The following is a 20,975-nucleotide window of genomic DNA, read 5'->3' on the forward strand; positions in this document are numbered from 1 at the left end:
CAGGAGCCACAGCCAGGCCGCTTCCCAGCCGCGGACAGATGGCGAGAGGGAAGTTTTGAACGGCGGAGGCGGCCGTAGGCGGCAGGCTGGGAAGAGGGATTCGGGGGGAGGGACGGCGGGGACCACTCCCAGGCGGGGGCGCCGGGAAGGGGGAACTCGCGCCGAGGAGGTGCCCGGGCTGCGCGCTGGGGCCCGGGGGCTCACGTGGCGGGGCGCCCGGGCCCGGGATGACCACGTGGGGAAAGTGCAAGCCCCCTAAGGGGCGGGCCCCGGGTCGCCAAGCGCGGGGCTGGGTCTCCGCGCGCCAGCAGCTGGGCCCGCCCCCGGCGCCGGCGGCTCTCCGGGGTCCCGCCCCTGCGTCGCTCCCGCCCGCTGCGGGGTCTCGGAGCCGCCGGCTCCCGGCGCCCGCCTTCAGTCCCCCGTCCCCGGAGAGGACCGCACGGCCGTCGGGGCTCCCTGGGCGGCGCCGACCTCGGTGAGCCCCCCCGACTGCCTCCCAGAGCTATGTGAGGAAGGGGATCGAGCCCGCTGCCGCCTCCGAGCGGGCCGCCAGGTGAGCGCGGGACCCGGCCCCACTCCCAGGTCGGGCGCCCCCGGGAGGATTCCCCCCCCCCCCCCGGCCCTGCCCTGAGGAACGGACCCCCGGGAGCCCTGCCCCCTAGCGCCCCTTCCCAGCCCTCCGGCGTCCCGGGCTGTCGCTGCTGAAGGGTGTCCCCGTCAGTCCAGAGTTAGTGACGCGACGCACTTGGAAAGGCCCAGGTCGCTTTGCCCTTTAGACGGGTGGTCTGGAGCCAGCGCCTCCCCGGGCCGCCGCCCGTGCGCGGAGGCCACCGTTACGGGAATCCCGGCCCCGAGCGGCCGGCCCACGCGGGTCGCGGCAGCCGCGGCGAGTCTGACCACTTTTGCCAACAGCGGTTTTCGTTTTTCCGGGCGGCGGCCCCCGCGCAGCCCGCGGGCCGGAGCCTTGGAGCGCGCAGCGCCCGCGCGACCCGGCGGCTGGGGCGCGGCGTGTTTGCAGCGGCGGCCGCTCCTCCCAAGTTCAGCCCTGTCCTCCTTCTACGTTAACTTTTGCTCTTCAGTCGTATTTTTCACACTCCGCAAGCTGTTAGGTCGAGTTTAGACAGCATTTATTTACTCCCTGTTTGAAAGACTGCCAGATGACGAACCTACTTTTAAAATAAATGCAACTTTTTAAATGCCCCAGTAACACACAAGAACAAAAGACAAACAGGACAGAGCTTTGCACGACAGATAACAGCCCTTTAACCCCCCCCCCCCCCAGCCCCGCAACCAGTTAAAAATGTGCGGGATTAAATTACTTTTCAAAAATGGCAGAAGTAGCTTGTGATCCGTGGTACATCACTTCAAACCTTTTTCTGCTCCCCCCCCCCCCCCGGGAGTTATTTCCAGATCCTTAAAGCAAATTCTTGGATTGTTTCTTAGTTTATCAACTTTTAGGCAATGTCCACTAATCCCTTGCTAAATAGGTGGGGACAGCTTTCATCCCTGCCCAGCTCCCTGCCCCCTGTGTAATCACAGCATTCCTTTTGGCTTCTCTATTGGCTACTTTTGTCACATAAAATTTAAACTGGTATTTCTTGTTCCATTAAATATATATATGATCTGTTGACTCCCATTTTTTTTATGAGGCCTGGCTGAGGAGTCTGCTAAAAAATCCATTTTTTTTATGAAATAAAATTTTTATATTTATTTCAATGCTATTTTTATCCAGTCAACTTAGACATATGGTTCACAAATCAAAGAGAAGTGGGTCTGTCTTGGGTTGGGTATTTTTGTCTTTTTCTATGATTAAAAATAATATAATCTCTTGAGGAAAAAATGGAAAAGGCAGAGCACTGTTTTAGACTAAAAGGGATTAAGGAGACAAAACCATCCCAACACTGTGTGAGGCCCCGACCTTGTTAGGGAGAAGAAAAACCTTGGGACAAGGGGGGAAATGGTTCACACGCTGAGTATGCGGAGGCAGCTGAGTGGGGCCGCAGCTGGGCCTATGGAACGACATTACCATTTTTAAGAAGCTGCACATGATAGCTTTCAGAGTTCATCGAAAGAGAGAAAGCAAATACGGCAAAGTGAATGTTCGTTTTCCTATCCTTTCAGCTTTTCTATACGATGAAATTTTTATGGTAAAAATTGGGGGACCAGAAAGGCAATTTAGAAACTGAGAACGAGATGAAGATATGTGCACAGTGGCACAAACCCAGGCCTCCACGCTGAGGTTCACATCCTGATTCTGCCACTCGCTTGTCTGGGGACGTTGGATCTGTTGAGTCCCTCCTCCAAGCCTCAGTTTCCCCGGCTGAAAAACAGCGCCTCCCTCTTGGGGTGGTTTGTGGGACTTCTGGGAGATTCTGTAAGCACTTCCCATGCGCTAGAGCAGGGTTCGTGTGCAGTTAACAGTAGCTATTTGTATTTCGTGAAGGGTTTTTCTTAACTACCCTACTAGTCTGCTCACCTGCCAGTAACTGCTATTACTATCCTAACTGCTTTGGGGCCCTTCCCTCTTTTTTCTACAGATGGATTTTGAACTTGGCTTGTTCTTTTCCCTTTTTTTTCCCAAAAATATGTTTTTACTGATTTTAGAGAGACGAAGGGAGAGGGAGAGAGAAACATCCATGTGAGAAACATCAAACATCCATGGGCTGCCTCCTGCACTGGGGATTGCCCCCTACTGGGGATCAGGCCCACAACCCTGGCCTGTACCCTGATGGGGAATCGAACCGGCGACCTTTTGGTGCATAGGAGGCCACTCAACCAACTGAACCAAACAGGCCAGGGCATTTTTCCTTGTTTAAAATTCCTCAGATGACTGTGATCTTGCCACTGGTGCAGTTTTGTGTCCTGCTCCGTCTCATCCCGTCACTTCCTAAGCACGTCTCCCCTTAGCCCACGTTCCTCTTGTCAAGGCTGCGGTGGCCGCCTGGCCCCACACGTGCGTGTGCCCACACAGACTGCTAATCACAGTCACAGGGTCACAGTGGCAGCTGACATTTGTCGAGGGCCAGGCGTCGATCTTCATTACACACGATGTAATTAAATTAGAATATACCGAAAAGCCAAGTAACTGCCTCCGTTTCACCCGCGCTGTGGCCCGGAGGGCGGCTGGGTAATGAGAGGGCGAAGGCAGTGAAATGCAGAGAAACAGAGAAATTCCAAACCGTCTATTACTACCTGCTGTGAAAGATGGCATTTAACCCACCGCGTCTCTCCCTGCTTCAATTTTTTTTTTTTTAACATTTTATTTTATTTTTTATATATCTTAATTGACTTCAGGGAGAGGGCAGCAGAGGGAGAGATAGAAACACCAATGATGAGAGAGTCACTGGGGATGGAGCCCGCAACCCGGGCATGTGCCCTGACCGGGAATCGAACCTCGATCTCCTGGATCCTAGGTCGATGCTCAAACACTGAGCCACGCCCGGCCGGGCCCTGCTTCAATTTTTAATAACTGTACTTTGTTTAGATCATTTCTTATTTACCTTTGTAACTTTACACTTTATGCTTCACTGCTATTGTTTTTTCTTTTTATTCTGGCAGCTCTTGATTCCCAGGACGATATAAAGTAGGTGAGCCCAGCATCTTGGTCCCCCTCCCCCCACCTCTCATTTCCCATCTTTTGTCTGTCGAGGTCGATGACATCGACAGTCTGCTGTGTTACCACGTGTAAGTCTTACACGCTTTAACTGTATAAAATTTGCAGGGTTTTTTTCGGACAGCTTTATTGAGGTATAATTTACATACCACAAAATTCAGCTCTTTTAAGTGTACAATTCAGCAGTTTTTAGTGAATTTACAGAATTGTGCTGCCATCACCACCGTTTTGGAGCATTTCTGTCACCTCCAAAATATCCCTTGTGCCTATTCGTGGTCACTCTCTGTTCCCATGCCCAGCCCCAGGCAACTACTCATCTACTTCCTGTATCTTTAAATATGTCTTTTCTGGACATTTCATATAAATACATCATGCAGTATGTGGCTTTTTTAACTTAGCATATATACTGTTTTGGGGTTCATTCATATTGTAGCATGTAGCAGTACTTTATTCCTTATATCATTGAACAATAGTATTCCATGGTATGGATGGACTACATTTTATTTATCTTTTCACCAGTTGATGGACAATAAGGATTGTTTCCAGATTTATAAGCTGCTATGAACATTTGCAATCAAGTCTGTGGATGTATGTTTTCATTTCTCTTGGGTAGATAGTCTAGTAGTAGAATTGCTGGGTTTCAATGTAGTTTATATTTAACTTTCTTTTTTTTAACATTCAACTTTTAAAATAACTGCCTGTTTTCCAAAGTGGCTGTACCATTGTCTGCTCCTTCCAGCAATATGTGAGGGTTCCAGTTCCTCCGCATCCTCACCAACCTTTTGAACATTAGCAGTTCTAAGTGGGCATGAAGTGGTGTCTCATTTTGATTTTAATTTGCATTTCCTTAATGAATTATACTTTTGGTGTTGTATCTAAGAAATCTTTGCCTAACCAAATATCATGAGATTTTTCTCCTGTTTTCTTCTAAAAACTTTTAAAGAGTTATAACTGTTACATTTAGGTCTGTGATTCATTTTGAATTGATATTTGTGTATGGTGTGATGTAAAGGACTAAATTCACCTTTTTACATATAGATTTCCAGCACCATTTGTTGAAAAGACAATCTTTATGCTAAGAGGCCAGATTATAAATGTTCTTACCACAAAAAAGAAATAATTATGTGACTGGATAGAGGTGTTAGCTAGAGCGAACAGTGGCAATCATATTGCAATATGTAAATGTATCAAATCAACACATTGTATACCTTAAATTTACAAAATGTTGTATATCAATTATATCTTAAAAAAAAGGAGTCGTCTCCCCATGAAAACTAATAAACAGGGCTACTGTAAGGAGACTGCCCCCAAGTCAAATGGATTCCTTTTTGTTGCACTTTTTCAAGTGGACAAGACATGGATACAGGTTAGTGTATATCATATTTGAACGATGATTTCTTAAACAGTATTTTGTTTTTCCTGCAGTTTCTCATAGCTTTAATTTTTGGCAGCCTTCAATCTGAGTGGCAGAGCCTGAGGGAGGGAGGAGAGGGATCAGGGAGCCAATAGGCACAGTTTTTCCAAAGATGAACTAATCTCTGTCCTCACTCTGCTCTCTCCTGACCTGTGTGCCTACCCCAGCCTGGGCCCCTTGAACCTCTGATTCTGGGTCCAGGGCCTCTGGGAGTCCTGGAGGCTTCACAGTCCCCACCTTAGTTCTGTCCCAGCCTCCACACTTCTATCTGCTTTCTTTCAAAGATATATCGACATTTCATTATGTTAATGGTCTTGTTCCTGCTCACTTTGCTTTTTAATTTCTTTGCTGTACATAGAGAGGATGCCCTTTGGGAGGGAGAGCACACTGCCTAGATCCAAGCCCCACTCTGCTCTGACTGCTGTGTGGCCTTATGTGAGTCATTTCACCTCTCTGGGCCCCAATTTCTTCCTAGTGTGAAGGTCAACTGGGATCATACAGAAGCCACAAAACAGCCACCGCAGTCTGTTCCTGTGTCTGCAGATGTCTTACCTGGCCCATACTGTGCTTTAATTTTTCAAATACATTTCTGACATTTAAAAATGGGTGATTTCACATAAAAACTGGGATTTCCGGTTTCTTTTGAAAAACTGGAAGATGTGGCCAAACTGGGCCCACCTTCCTACCTGGCAGTAAAGCAGGCAGAGTGAGTATTGGCCCAGCCTCCAGTTGGGCTGTTCTCTCTGATTTGCCCAAGTCTTCACCACTCCCTGTTCCTCCCACCTAGTCGGCCTCATTTAGAATACTGCCTGTCTCTTGTAGGCATTTCAACTTGGGATTCCTGGGATACTGTTTCCAGAGCATCTAGCACAGGCCAGGCACCTATAGGCTGTTATTATTATGAGACTTGCTTGGGGTGGCGGTGGGAGTGGAGGCTCAGATCCAGACCTTGCTCTGACCACCAGGCCCTGTGACTCCAGGGTTGCATTCACCCAAAAGGGCTGCCTTTAAAAAAAAAAATCTACCCAAAGGCTCACGTAGGCCATTATGGCCCTGGTTGTCCGTATCTCTTTCTGCCTTCTTGAAAGGAAAGCCACACTGACTCTGAACACGAAAATAATTCCAAAGAGCAAAGGATTTTAATCTTGTCTTACTGATGATTTTCATGTAACCGTTTGTTGCAGGTTAGAAAGAGCACGGGCACTACAATTCCAGAGCAAAGAGTTAAGGTGAATGAGGGAGAATGTCAGGTAGAGGAAAACCTCCTGAAGGTATGAGAAGGAAGCCAGTCTGTCTAAAACTAAAAAGATTGACAATACCAGGTGCTGACAACAGCAGCTCTCAAACATTGTTGTTGAGAATGCAAATTGCACAATCAGGCTGAAAAAAAAACTGTTTGCGTTTGTTTTTGAAAAGGGAAATATACACTTACCACATGATCCAAGAATTCCACTCCCAGCCATTTTCTCATGAGAAATGAAATCATATACCCACATAAATAAACACTTGTACCTGAATGTTTATAGCAGCTTTATTCATAATTGTCCCAAACTGGAAACAACCCACATGTCCATCATGGTGAGTGGATAAACAGACTAGTTTATCTGTTCAATGGGATGCTATTCAGCAATAAAAAGGAATGGGCCACTGACTGATCCGTGCAACAGTGTGGATGAATCATTCAGTCATTATAGTGAAAGAAGACACAGGGATCATATACTATATTTGTCAGTCCACACAGTAATTTGAAGAGAGAATGCTTAATATACATAGTTATGAATTGTAACAGGGGATTAGAGTAAGAGGGATTGGTTGCTAAGAAATAAAGAGAATGCTAAAGAATGTAGAAACAGCAGATAGAAGGAGCACTAACCCTAAGATCTAAGACAGCTCCATGACGGTCCCCGGGACCCTGATCTCATTGGAAAACGCTTGGCCTTGACTCACTAAAGGGCAAAGGAATCTCTATAGTGCTGTACTTGTGGAATCTGCTGGAAATCCACCCTCTGGAACTTACCAGAAGTCAGTTCTCTAGCAGTGCTAGAGAAAGCAGTTCACAAAGAAGTGTCTCGCCAGAGGCACTTGGCTAAGAAACCACCTGAGGTGGGTGCCAGGGGGAGGTGCTGGCTGCATTTGGGGTGCTGCCCACTGCCAACCACTGGAGAAGCGTGCACACTGCAGGACTGGGCAGGAGAAGCTGCCTGCCCTGGGGAACCACATCTGGAAGCTGGAAGCAAAATCCTTCCCTCTTGCAACATCTCTCTGGCTCCCTCTACCGGAAAAGGTTATCACGTCAGCCAGCCAAGGGAAAAGACTGAAAGGGCCAAACTCCAGTTTAGCAACTTGGGACTGTGAGGCAGTAAATCGATAACTGGCACACCGTATGATTCCATTTATGTGAAATTCTAGAAAAGAAAATTGAATTTGTAGTGACAGAGAGAGGATTAGCGGTTGCCTTGGAGTGAGGGTTGGAGTTGACGGCAAACGGGCAAACCTTTTGGAGTGATAGAAATGTTCTGGACCTTGGTTGTGGTGATGGTCACATGCTTGTATACAGTCGTTAAAACTCAAATTATACGCTTGAAACGTGTGCATTTCGCTGGATGTAAATTATACACCAATAAAGGTAATTTCTTTTTTTAAGGTACACATCCTGGGGAGCAATAGGACTCCTGTGTAAATATAAATGGAAAGACATGCATGTGTGCACACACAACAGAAATGCACCCTGAGCCCCAACACCGACATACCCCAGCTTACGCTGGTGACTATGTGTCCAGGGGGTACTGTTGGACATTGGCCTGGTGGCTTGCTTACTTGTTCTCCCTCAAGAGTTCAAGTTCAACATGAGTGCTGCGGGTACTTGTCAGAGTTTAGGTACCCACTCCCCTCTCCCATTTTCCCTCTCTCCAAGGTGAATCCACCGAGGGCATCTCACCATAGGTTCCTCATTCAGGTGATCAAATCCTCAAGAGCTAAACCCACCCGGCCTACCTGGCTCAGTGGTTGAGCATCAGCCTATAAACCAGGAGGTCACAGTTTGATTCCCCGTCAGGGCACATGCCCGGGTTGTGGGCTCGATCCCCAGCAGGGGGCGTGCAGGAGGCAGCCGATCAATGACTCTCATCATTGATGTTTCTCTCTCCCTCCCTCTCTCTGAAATCAATAAACATATTTTTTAAAAAGGGGCTAAAACCTATTCATTGTTTTATTACCTTTGGGTCTTACTCCTTGCATCCTAGGCAGGTTTAGGGATATTTGTCCTTCACTGCTCCTGTCAATCCTTTGAGGCAGAGCAATCGTTATCCCTGTATTACACACAAGTCTTGGAGGTCAGCAACATACCTGAGAGATGACCTGTCCAGGAAGAGGCAGAATCAGGATTTGAACCCGTATCCTCTGCTTCCATATGGGAGCTCCTGATCACTCATCCTGCTGGGGGCAGTAACCCTGAGGTGCTGCCTGCCCCACGCAGAAGGGTCCTAATAGCTTTATGGACGCAGACTCTTTGCCAGTTGGATCTTTTTACCCCTGTGATTTTATTCTGAAAATTGTCAAGCCCTAGCTGGTTTGGCTCAGTGGTTAGAGTGTCTGCCGAGGACTGAAGGGTCCCAGGTTTGATTCTGGCCAAGGACATGTACCTCAGTTGCAGGCTTGATCCCCAGCCCCAGTCGGGGTGAGTGCAGGAGGCAACCAATTAATGTGTCTCTCACATCGATGTTTCTCCTTTCCACTCCCTGAAAAGCAATGGAAAAAATATCCCCAGGTGAGGATTAAAAAAAGAAAATTGTCAAGCATACAGAAAGTTGAAATAATTATACAGTGAACAAACACTCCTAAGAAGGGGAGACGATGATAATGCCCGTGAGTATTTTTCAGCCTAATACTGACATATTGCTCTTCATAGTAACAGTTCAGTCTTCCAAATTCATTTTAAAAAAGTGAAACGACATATCAAGCACTAAAATGTATAAATATCACCTCAAGTAAGAACATTGATAAATACCTGAGTTACATATAAGTTATTCTAATATAACAGTTGATCAAATTAATAAAAATAAAAATTAATTGAAATAAGATGGTTAAAATTAATAAAAAGTAAGAACACTATAAAATGAAACTTCAATGAGTCATGAGCCTTGAAAATGAAATTGTATTATTTGGTCTCTGTCAAAGTGTATACCCTGGAAGAAGTATAGCCTAGCTGGAGAGACCCCGTGGAGATGGAAAACTGGCTGTGCAGCCCCAGCTGTTGGAGCCTCCCCACCCCAGGTGATAGACATAGGACTGAGGAAGCCCTCAGGTGACAGCCCCGGGCTCTGCCTGAGGGCAACTGCGTGCAGCCCGAAGAGCTGCTTAGCTGAGCCCAGTCGATCTCTGAGCTGTGAAAAAAAAAATTATAATGGTTATTGTGGGCATCACGGCAGCAAAGAAACCGTGTCAATGGTGTCTTCACTGAGTCATGGGTTATTTTTGTGCACGATTTTCCAGCCACCATAAAAAGGCCTCTGGCCCTATACAAGTTGAGGAACTGCTGAGAAGAGAGAGAAAGGTGCTCTAAACAGTTTACTTCATTTTAAAGCAGCCCTATCTTATGTTTGATAACTTTGGGGAGAGGTTTTTGAGCATCTTTTGTTCCTTTCCACGGACCGTGGTCTCATTTTATGGCCCTCCTTCTTTCTTTAAACCTTTCATAAAAAGTGCGCAGATGCGCAGTCTGACGGGCTTCTGTAAACGGGCGCCCGCGGCCAGCCCTCTGGATGAGCGTCCCTCGGCCCAGGTTGAAACTTGAGTGCGGCCTGGAATTCTCCGCAGAGTTCTGCTTGCCGTTCAGCACGTATGTTCATCAGCGAGTCATTGAATCGTTGATCACAATCTCAAGATGCAAAAGATTCCAAATTTTTAAGTAAAATGATATAAAAGTACACCAGCAAAAATACCAGTGGTCAGAACAGCTTACATGTGGAAGCAACCCTCGTCCATCGGCAGATAAACGGATAAGCAATGGAATATTATTCAGCCTTAAAAAGGAAGGAAATTCTGACACATGCATCGATGTTTCTCTCCTTCCCACTCTCTGAAAAGCAATGGAAAAAATATCCTCGGGTGAAGATTAAACAACAACAACACGGAAATAAAGGACTAGTGGTTACTGGGGGCGGAAGGGAAGGCGTAATGGGGAATTATTTATTTTAATTGTTATTTTTTATCTTCACCCTAAGATATTTTTTCCATTGCTGTTTCAAAGAGAGTGGAAGGGAGAGAGGGAGAGAGAAACATCAATGTGAGAGACACGCATCGATTGGTCGCCTCCCACATGAGTCCCGACTGGGGCCGGGGATCGAGCCTGCAACCAAGTTTCGTGCCCTTGGCTGGAATCGAACCCAGGGCCCTTTAGTCCATGTGCCAACGCTCTAGCCATAAAGCCAAACCGGCCAGGGAAGGAATTATTGTTTTAAAAGATGGAAAGTGTTCTAGAGATGATGGTGGTGATGTTGCACACATTATAAATGTATTTAATACCACTGCACACCCCACCCAGGGAGCTGCACTCCATGAATTTCACATCTGGCCAGGCAAGCTGGTGGACTTGATTGTAAATTGCAGCTAATTCTTCATGCAGCTAATAGCCACCTGGAGCAAAGCACACCCTAGTTTCTCAAGCCTGTCTCCACAACTGAGTCACTCTGTAGGGGGGTGAAGAGGTGTCAGGCTTCTTGCCATGTCCACAGACCTCTTGCCTGAGACAGGCTTATTTCTTAACAAGACCTTAATCAATTTATTTAAAAGTCTCAACAGCTGACAGAAATTGAGCACTTACTGGCATCAGGTAATAGAACACGCATTAGATCATTGCAGCCTCTTAACCCAGGGCGACCTCCAAGGATCGTTTTGGCTATTAAAACAAGATGATGGGACTCAGTGAGATGATCCAGCTGAAATGTCACAGCGGCTTAATAAGGGCCCAGTAAATGTCACCAGATGAAAATATCATTACTAAATGGTTGCTTGTCATCTTTTTATGATGTGTGATAAGAGTAGCTAACACAATTTAGTGCTTAATGTTAAATTAATGTCACTTATTTAGGAGACCCCAGTGGTTTTACTTCAGAAGTAGGTGCCATTAACATCCCCATTTTCGGAAGAGGAAACTGAGGCACATGGAGGTTAAGTGAAGTACCTTTGGTCATGTAACTAACAGGAAGCATAGCTGGGACTCAAACCCAGGCACAAGGCTTTTTTAATTTATTGATTGATTTTAGAGAAAGAGAGAAACGTTGATTTGTTGTTCCATTTGTTTATGCATCATTGGTGGTTTCCTGTATGTGCCCTGACCAGAGGATCGAACCTGAAATCTTGGCACATCGGAACGATGCTCTAACCAACTGAGTTACCCAACCAGGGCCAGGCTCAAGGCTTTTACTACTAGGCTGTTCTGCCCCTGATGGAGAAATGAAATGAGTTTCTCACTAGGTCTTTAGCTAATCATTGAGTTCTTGCTGAATAAAGGTGTTTCACCTCACTGTGCCTCAGTTTCCTGATCTGTGTCGTGGGTTACTAGCGAGATGATTCACACATTCGTTCATTTAATCTCTTTATTGGACACGTATTATGTGTTAGGCACTGGCGTGGACACTGTGGTGTGCAGTATGCAAAGAACAATAGTTCTGTCTTCATGGTGGTTACAGTGTCCACAGATATTTAGATAATAAAAGATCATTAAGAAAATTATACATACTTAGGTGCTGAGTGTGTTAGAAGGCGACAGGAGCTTGAGAGAAGAATAAAGTAAGGAACAGGGGAGGGAGAGTAGGTGATGGTCATGAGGCTCTGAAATTATAAATAAGGTGGCCAGGAACGTCTCATGGAGAAGTTGACATTTGAGCACAAACTTGAAGTAAGTACAGAGGCGAGCAAAAAAATCCTCTGGATCCAGGTAGAGGAAATAGCCCATGCAAAGGCCCTGAGGTGTGGAGGCTGGTGTGGCTGGGGCAGTGAGTGAGGGACAGATGAGGGCAGGGAGGTGAGGGGGGCTGACCATGTGGGGCCTTGTGGGCCCCAGGGAGGACTTTGCCTTTACCCTGAGTGAGACGGAGCCACAGGAGGAATCTGAGCAGGGAGGGACAGGATCTGACGCAGGTATTCACGTCTGACCTGGCTGCTTATGAGGATCAGAGAGTTGGGGAAAGAAGCGGGGAGAGAGATGGCCCAGGTAAGAGGTGAGGAGAATGGATGAAATCCCCAAGGGATTGAGTGTTGATGGAGGGCAGAGGGGATTCGAATGTGGAACTTTGCAAGATTAGAGGGAGGAGGAACAGCCAAGGAAGCTGACTAGCAACCATCGGGCAGATGGGAGGAGTGCAGGGGGGTGTGGTGGCCCGGAGCCAAGTGTAGGAGGAGTAACCCCACTGTGTCAGGTGCTACTGACAGGTCAAGCAAGGTGAGGGCTGAACAGTACTATTGGCTCAGCACCAAGGGGGTCATTGGTGACCTTGACATTTCAGGGTGGTGGAGACAAGCAAAGCCTGTTTAGAGAAGGTTTAGGGGAGAACAGGAGTAGAAAATACGGAGACAGCAAGTATAGACAACTATTTTTGAAATGTTTTATTATAAAGAGGAGCAAAGAAATGGGGCCATAACTGGAAGGGGAGGTGGGGTCAAGAGAGGGTTTGTTTTCAGGTGAGAGAGATGATGCTGTGTGGGCTGAGAGGAATGGTCCAGTGCAGAGGGGGAACTGAAGGTGCAGAAAGGGGACATCTGTGAAACCGTGGCCTGGAGTGTGTAGGAGGGATGGACGGACATACACAGACGTGTGGGCCCCCGGCAGGCAGGTGGGAGATGGAGCAGTGGGGGCCTGTGGAAGTTCGCTTCTCATCACTTGTATTTTTTTCTGCAAAAGAGGCAGCAAAGAGCTAGGCCGGTGTGGCTCAGCGGTTGAGCATTGACCTAGGATCCAGGAGACTGAGATTCGATTCCCGGTCAGGGCACATGCCTGGGTTGTGGGCTTGATCCCCAGTTGGGGTCATGCAGAAGGCAGCTAGCTGGTCAGTGACTCTCATCATTGATGTTTCTCTCTCCCACTCCCTTCCTCTCTCTAAATCAATAAAGACATATTTAAAAAAAAAAAAAAGAAAAAAAAGAAGCAGCAGCAGCAAGGAGGGAGTGAAGAGGTGGAAGGTGGTGTGGTGGGATAGGAGATGGGGAGAAGGTATGAAATAGTTATCTATAGGAAGGAAGAGTGAGTGGATAAGAGAAACATAATCTATTTGCCGGACAGCTTTAGGGGCTTGAGGGTCAAGTTCACAAATTTGAAGTGAGACCAGCCAGCGGAGTTGTGTATTGTTCTTTAGCCACTTTAAACTGTGTGGGTACTGGCATAGGGTAGGTGGAGGGCTGAATTTAACCAGGGTCACGTGTAGGAGGAAGCCAGAGGAGGCAGGGTGTATGCAAATAATGTTTTTAATCTTTAATCAAGGAATGTAAATGATTAGGAAGAACTGAAGACCTGAGGAGTGAAGGGAAGTGAAAAGGGGGTAGGCATCTAGGATGGGAGATCACCGTGGTTTGGAAGGATTGGGGGGTTTGAGAGAGCTGGAAAGAGAGGTGATGGGTGGAGAGAGATGCCTGAGATTGAGATTCTGAAGAGGCTGTGATTGAGACAAGGCCTAAGAGTGACCAAGGGAGGGAAGTGCTGAGAGGAGGGCAGGCCAGGGAACAGAGAGGCAGGGGGGCAGAAGGAAGGATCGCCAACCTGGATATGGAAATCAACAAGATGATGGGAGCAGGGGGTGGCAGTGTACCTGAAGCTAAAATCATGAAGTGTGGAATAGTGATCTGGGCCGGCAGATGGTTTACAAGGTGGGTACCATCTACTCTGATGAAAATATTCATAGCTGGGGCTTTGGGGAAGGGTGGAGAGAGAGTTGTCTGGAAGCAGCACCAAGGAGCAAGGAGATTTGCCCACTAGGAAGGGCCACAGGAGAGCTGGGCTCTGCTTGGAGCAAGGTGGCAAGAATGTTCAGTGAAGAGACTGAGATAGTTCGTGAATTCCAGAGGCCTGAGGAGTTGGGACAGGTTGCGGGATGGGGTGGAATTGGTCTCATCCCAGGTGGTTTTTCTAGTCTGTCTTCAGTGTGCTTATGGTCATATATGTAAAGTGCACATGTATGTAGGTGCGCAGGCCAGAGATGGAGGCCGCGGTCAGCAGTCCTGGTGGGGTCGTGGTCTGGCTGGCCGTCTTTTGCCCAAGAGGAAAAGCCCTTCGCCCCCGATCGCCCTCCGGAGCCGGGTGGCAGGAACGAGGTGCCCAGTTTTCGCCGCCGTGGCAGTGCCCCTGCCGTCCATTAAAGCCGGTGGGATCACGATCAGGCCGCAGGGACCCTGCGTCCTGGGGGAGGTGGAAGGAGGCCAGCCTGCCCTGACCCACCAACCCCTCTCCACCCGCAGGGCTCCAGCCGCCCGAGATGGGCGCCCGGCCCTCGCGCCGGCGGCTGCCCGCGGACCCGCCCATGGCCTTGGACGCGCTGCCCCCCGAGCTGCTGGTGCAGGTGCTGAGCCACGTGCCTCCGCGCGCGTTGGTGACGTGCTGCCGCTCCGTGTGCCGCGCGTGGCGCGACGTCGTGGACGGGCCCACGGTGTGGCTGCTGCAGCTGGCTCGCGACCGCAGCGCCGAGGGCCGCGCACTCTACGCGGTCGCCCAGCGCTGCCCGCCCAGCAGCGAGGACGAGGAGGAGTTCCCGCTCTGCGCCCTGGCGCGCTACTGCCTGCGGGCGCCCCTCCGCCGCAACCTCATCTTCAACTCCTGCGGAGAGCGTGGGTACCGGGGGCGGGGCCGAGCGCCGGGGGCGGGGCCAGGGGCGGGGCCGGTAGGTCCGACGGAAGGGTGGGGTGGGGACCCAGTGAGGAGGTTGAGTGGGCGTGGCCGGGACTAAGGAATAGGGGCGGGGCCAGGGCTGCGCGTCAGGGGGCGTGGCCGAGGGAGAGACCCTTGGGAAACTGGGTGGGCGAGGCGAGGGAGGGGCCGGGGAGGAGCGAGGGGCTGTGGGCCGCAATAGAGGGGACGAAGTGGACGGGCGAGACAGCAGAAGGAGCCAGGGGACCGCCGTGTCAGGAACCACGCGGCGCTGGGACTGCAGACTGTCGGCGTGGCTAAAGAGGAGAGAGCAAGCGGAGGGCTGGGGAGAAGCCGACTGGGTGTGGGTGGGCGCGGAGCTTGCGTGGAAATCTGAGGCCTCCCTGCAAGACAGCGGCGGGGAGGACCTAAGCGAGTGGGCGGGGCCAAGGCCGGAGGCGCTCGCGGGCCGGGTGGGAGGGGGCGGGGCCGGGAGAGGAGCCGAGGTGGCGGGAGCGTCCCTGGTCCTCAGCCGCGCTGTATCCCGCAGAGGGCTTCAGAGGCTGGGAGGTGGAACACGGCGGGAACGGCTGGGCGGTGGAAAAGAACCTAACGCTGGTGCCGGGGGCTCCTTCCCAGACCTGTTTCGTGACTTCTTTCGAGTGAGTGGTCCTTGATTCCTGGGGCAAGAGGTTCAAGGAGGGCGGGGGGCACTACCCCACCGTCTTCATCCCCACCCACCTTCACCCTCCCCGCAATCAACATGTACCAGGCACTTTTTTTTTAGTTTGTTTTTAAAGATTTTTAAATTGCTATTTAGAGAGAGAAAGGGAGAGAGAGAAACATCGATGTGAGACAATCAGCTGCTCCTCCTGCACGCCCCCCACCTGGGATCTAGCCTGAAACCCAGGAATGTTTCCTGACCAGGAATCAAACGGGCAACCTTTTGGTGCACGGGTGGACCCCCAAACAACTGAGGCACACTGCCAGGGCTCAGGCACTGTTTTATATGTCAAGATACAAGGAAAATTCAGAAAGAACCTGCTGCTTTTTTCATTTGCATTTTAGATGAAGGGGGGAGAGACATTAAACACATAAACAGTAAAATAACAAGAACACAACAAACAACTAGAGTACTTATTCTCTGGCAGATGCTTTACATAGAACTCTTCATCCTGGCAGCAACCCTGTGACATAGATAGTATTGTTATCTCCACTTTGTAATGGGAAACTGAGGCACAGAGGGTAACCAACATCTAGTAAATGGTAGAGCTGGGATTTGAACTCACGTAATCAGGCTCCAGAGCCTCTGATTGTGATAAATGCTCTGAAGACAAGAGAACAGTCTGGTTGGTTGATTCTTTTTATCCTCTTACCCTATACCTTGTCCCCTGCCGGCATAGTCAACCATTCATTCTCACATGGCGTTATCCAGCTTTCTAGTCATTGCCAGTATATTAGGGGCGAAGTAATATCTCATTGCTGTTTTAATTTTAACTTGCATGTTTCAATTTAAATTGAAACATGCAAATTAAGCATGTTTCATATGCTTGTTAGTTTTTTCGATTCCCTCTTCCATAAATTGCCTGCTCATATTTTCTAATAGGGCAGATGTCTTATTCTTGTTGATACACAAGAATTCCTTGTAGGTTCTAGATATCTGTCCCTTGTCCATCCTTGACATTGCAAAAATCTCCCATTCTACCATCTGTATTAATTGTGCCCATGGTGTTCTCTGTTCTTATTTTCATATGATCAAATTCATCTCTCCCTTTTTTGCTTTAGAATTTGTTTTTGAAATTGTTTTTAAAAAAATCCTTTCCTATCCTTAGACTTTAACAATATTCTCTTATACTCTCTTCTAGTAAAATCATAGTTTATCTCGTAGTAAATCTTTCACATTTAGATCACTAATCCACCTTTGAATGTGGTGTTAGCTAAGGTTCTAGTTCCCACTCCCCACCTCTATATATTGACCCTTTCCCCAACACCATCTACTAAAGAACCCGTCCCTTCCCCGTGGAATGAAGTTCCCATACATACCTAGTTCTATCCCTGAGCACTGTGTTCTGTTCCACTGGGCAACTTATCAGTTCTTCCACCAGTAAGACACTATTTCTATATCATGGCATATTCCAAAGCAGGAGAAGGGCTATTTACAAAGGTGTAGGGCAGGCAGACCACAAAGGATAGTACATGCCCCCCAGGCTAGTAACAGTGGGGAGAAGGGTCATTACCACCCGTAGGCCTGGCAGGGGTAAAGGCTGACCCTACAGGAAGGAGAGGGTAAGGGAGAGCAGTCCATACAGGCAATACAACCTCATACCTTGAGCCCCCACGTTAGGAGACCCCAGAATTCCCTGCTCAGTGTGGGCCTCCATTTGTGCTAATGCCCAGGTCCCCACAAATATTAGGGGCAGGCCTGCATCTAGGCCAGCCTCCTGGAGCCCAGGGCAGGGTGGGAAATGGTAGAGCGATGTGAGAGGCCAATGGGGATGCCCAGCCCATCACACATCTTGTCTGGAGAGCAAACCCTGAGGGGCTGCTTTGACAGGGTTGGCAGAAGAGGCTTCTGGGAGGAGGTGATTTCTGGGCTGTGACTGCTCCACGCCCCCCACCATCTCTGCTTCCCAGATGGTGCTTCAAGAGGCAGCTTGTGGACTTGGTGATGGAGGGGGTGTGGCAGGAGCTGCTGGACAGTGACCAGATTGAGATCTGTGTGGCCGACTGGTGAGTGAAGAATGGCAACTGTCCCCAGAACCATGGGTGATGGCAGCAGTTCTGCAGAGGAGGCTCATTTCATGCCTCCATCGATTCCATGGGCTGGCCACTGCTTCTGCGCCCGCTTCATAGTGAGGCTGAGAGGGGAAGCAATGTTCTCACAGTTGCAGGGCCAGGGAGGGCAGAGCCTCGGGGAGCCCAGAGCCCCCAGTCTGCACTCCTCCCCATCCTCTTCCCAGAGGGTCACTGACTGGCTTGGCTTGGTCTGAAATAAGGTATCTCCTTTCATCCACTCCATCCCCATTACCTGCAACTCCACCCTGACCCTAAGGGCTTGTGGTCACCAAGGCCTCAGAAAGGTTGGGAGCATTGTGCCCTGAAAACGGAGGCTCAGAAGGGACAGAGTTGGGCCAGAGGCACTGGCTGGTTCAGAGCCTGTGGGGACTATGTCGAGCCCCTCCTTTCCAGAGAGCTCCCAGGTTCCTTCACAAAGCTCTGATTCTTCCTTCCAGCTCTTGCTCCTCTGCAAAAAATCCAATTTCTTCCCTGAGATTCTGACTCCTCCCCAGAGCATCCAAATTCCTGCTCTCTCAGGCTCCTCTCCAGAACTGCTGGGTCTCCTCCTCCCTCAAGTTGTGGTTTCTCTTGAGCACCATACTCGCCCCCCACCACACCTGACCCCAAGTCTCCAGTACCCACCCCAGGAACGCCCAAGCTCCTTCCCTAGGCTCTGGCTCCTCCCCCAGGCCCTGGCCCCACCCTTGGAGTACCCTCTGGGAATCCCAAACTGACAGCTCTAGGTATGGGGTATGGGTGTGTGCCACCCAGATCAAAGTGCAGGGAGCCCAGCCCTCAGCCTCCCTCCTCCCAACGGAAAGATTGGGTGGGTCGTGGGGGCATCAAGGCTCACCCCCACCTGGCAGGTGGGGCGCCCGAGAGAACTGCGGCTGCATCTACCGGCTCCGGGTCCGCCTTCTGGACGTGTACGAAAATGAAGTGGTCAAGTTCTCGGCCTCACCCAACCCGGTCCTTCAGTGGACTGAGAGAGGCTGCCGACAGGTGGGTCCAGGCGCACCTAACCTCTCGCTCTGCTCTGATTCCCTTCTCCGCTTGCCTCACAGCTGGTTATCTATAATAGTAACAGCTAACAATTCTTGGGCCCTGTCCCAAGTTTTCCCTATTAGCTCTTTAGTACAGTAACTTAGTTGTTCAACATACATTTATTGAGCACCTATTGTGTGCTAGGCACTGCTCTAAGTGCTGGGAATGCAGTGAGCAACCAAAATTCTTGCTCTATCCCCATTCTAGAGGTGAGGAAACTGAGGCACTGGAGGTCATGTGACTGGTCCAAAGTCACACTAAAGTGTGCAGGGTCTGATTCAAGCCCAGAATGGTACTCAAACCTGCGCTGTCAATATCATCACACGTCAGTCATCAAAGTAACCTTTCAGGTGGTCTTGTTTCCATTCCTGATCTCCCACCGCCCAACACACTCACCATCGAGAAAGATCCCATTACAAAGTGAGTCAGATCACAGCCTCGCCTGCTTGTGACCCTCCCATGACTGTATCTCAGAGCAAAAGCCAAAGTCGTATCATGCAGCTATTAAAGGAAATGAGTACAGATCCACGCTACAACGTGGCTGAATCTTGGAAACAGTGTATTAAGTGAAAGCAGTTAGGCATAAAAGGCCACATATTGTATGACTACATTTATATGAAATGTCCAGAATAAGCAAAGCCAGAGACAGAAAGCAGATAGGTTGCCAGGAGCTAGGGGGAGGGAGGAATTGGAAGTAATGGCTAATGGATATGATGAGGGTTTTTTCCCTGGGGTGAGGGAATGTTCCAGAATTAGATAGTGGTGACGGTTGCATAACATTGTGAATGTACTAAAAACCGCTGAATTGTACAGTTTAAAATGGTTCGTTTTATCTTAGGTGAATTTTAGGTCAACTTAAAAATTCCAAGAGATTAAAAACCAGAAGCCAAAGCCCTTCTATGGCCCAGAGGCCCCACACCATCTGCTGATTACCTCCTTGACCCATTTCCTACTTCTCCCTTCACTGTGCTTGCTCATCATACTCCTACCTCAGGGCCTTTGCACTGACCGATCCTCTGTCTAGAACACTCTTCCTCCAGATCCCCACATGGCTCTCTCCCCTCCTTCAGCTGTCTGCTCAAATGTCACTTCAGCTTACTCACTTTACAAGCCCACCCTCCTGCAGAATTCCCTCTGCCCCTTACCCCCACCTATCTTCAGTGTCTGGGTCCCCTACTAGATGGTCAACTCCACCTGGGCAGGGTCTTTGTGTCACTTTCCTCAGTACTGTATCCCCAGTGCCTAGAGCACGGCCTGGCACCTACTTGATTTGGGGGAGTATCTGTCCAGTTGGTGGAGGAAGAGGAGCCCATAGGTCCTCACTCTCTTGCTCTCCTTCCCCATGCAGGTCTCCCACGTCTTCACCAACTTTGGCAAGGGCATCCGATATGTGTCTTTTGAGCAGTATGGGAGAGACACACGCTCCTGGGTGGGGCACTACGGCGCGCTTGTGACCCACTCCAGCGTGAGGGTGAGGATCCGCCTATCATAGCCCATCAGCCTGATCAGGCCTTCCAGGACCTACTACCACCTGCCAGACATCATTGCCAATCAAGGGCAACTTTGTAGCCAGGAGCCAGAGGATGCCCAGGGACAGCTGGGAGTCTTGTGTGGCTTGTTCCCCACCAGCTTCCAGCAAACTCCATGTGCTGCTGCTTCTGCATCGTGGCCCATGTGCTGCTCGAGAAACCAGGGATCCAACCCGGCTGTTCACAGCTTCCCGAGTCAGGGGGTTCAAGGAATAACTGAGACGTTTACTTTGCTTGCAAATCCTTTTCTCATGTGTGGATGTCAGCTGATAGATTGAGTCAAAAAACAAAGGCCAAGACAGGGTTGCTTATGGGGAAAAGCTGCTGACAATCTGGGACAGTGTCTCTTGTCCTGTTTTCGGGCTAAGCTGATTGCTAGCAGGGAGCAGAGGCCAGTCAGAAAAGCCTGCCCTTTAGGGGACCACCAGGGGCATCGAAGGGAACCATTTCTGTTTTGGGGAGTCTCTGGGACTCAGCTGTGGGGCCCGTGCAACCTCCTCCAGCACTGCCCCTCAGCACCTCCCCTTTGGGCCAGACTGGCACTGTTTCTTGCAGAATCTGAGACCTCAGGGGAAGCTTGGCTCCTGTAAGGCAACACCCTCTTCTCCACTCAGCCCACTTGCATACAAACTCCATGATCAAGGTGTGCCATGAGGGAAAGCTCTCCTGTCCCAACTCCCCTCATGTCTCCTACTCTCCCCAGGTGGGCACAGCCACCAAACTAGCTCAATAAAATTGGTGCTAAACATGAGGTGGTGGTGGTGG

General features: G+C 49.6%; 1 protein-coding gene across 1 annotated transcript; it reads left to right on the forward strand.

Moving 5' to 3' along the window:
• Positions 1–217: 217 nt before the first annotated feature.
• Positions 218–20,961, forward strand: LOC308547400 (F-box only protein 17). The gene is made up of 6 exons (XM_081117705.1): positions 218–553; positions 14,475–14,840; positions 15,410–15,521; positions 17,494–17,589; positions 18,504–18,639; positions 20,030–20,961. Exons 2-6 carry the CDS (start codon positions 14,492–14,494, stop codon positions 20,171–20,173), a joined length of 837 nt encoding a protein of 278 aa, XP_080973831.1. The 5' UTR covers positions 218–553; positions 14,475–14,491; the 3' UTR covers positions 20,174–20,961.
• Positions 20,962–20,975: the final 14 nt, after the last annotated feature.

This window comes from Miniopterus schreibersii (genome assembly GCF_964146895.1).
Source record: "Miniopterus schreibersii genome assembly, chromosome: 18".
Classification (NCBI taxonomy): domain Eukaryota; kingdom Metazoa; phylum Chordata; class Mammalia; order Chiroptera; family Miniopteridae; genus Miniopterus; species Miniopterus schreibersii.

Coding starts and splice junctions, on each gene's coding strand:
- LOC308547400 (XM_081117705.1), top strand. CDS start 14,492: ATGGGCGCCCGGCCCTCGCGCCGGCGGCTGCCCGCGGACCCGCCCATG. Junction 14,841..15,409: donor CTTCAACTCCTGCGGAGAGC/GTGGGTACCGGG, acceptor TGTATCCCGCAG/AGGGCTTCAGAGGCTGGGAG. Junction 15,522..17,493: donor TGTTTCGTGACTTCTTTCGA/GTGAGTGGTCCT, acceptor TCTGCTTCCCAG/ATGGTGCTTCAAGAGGCAGC.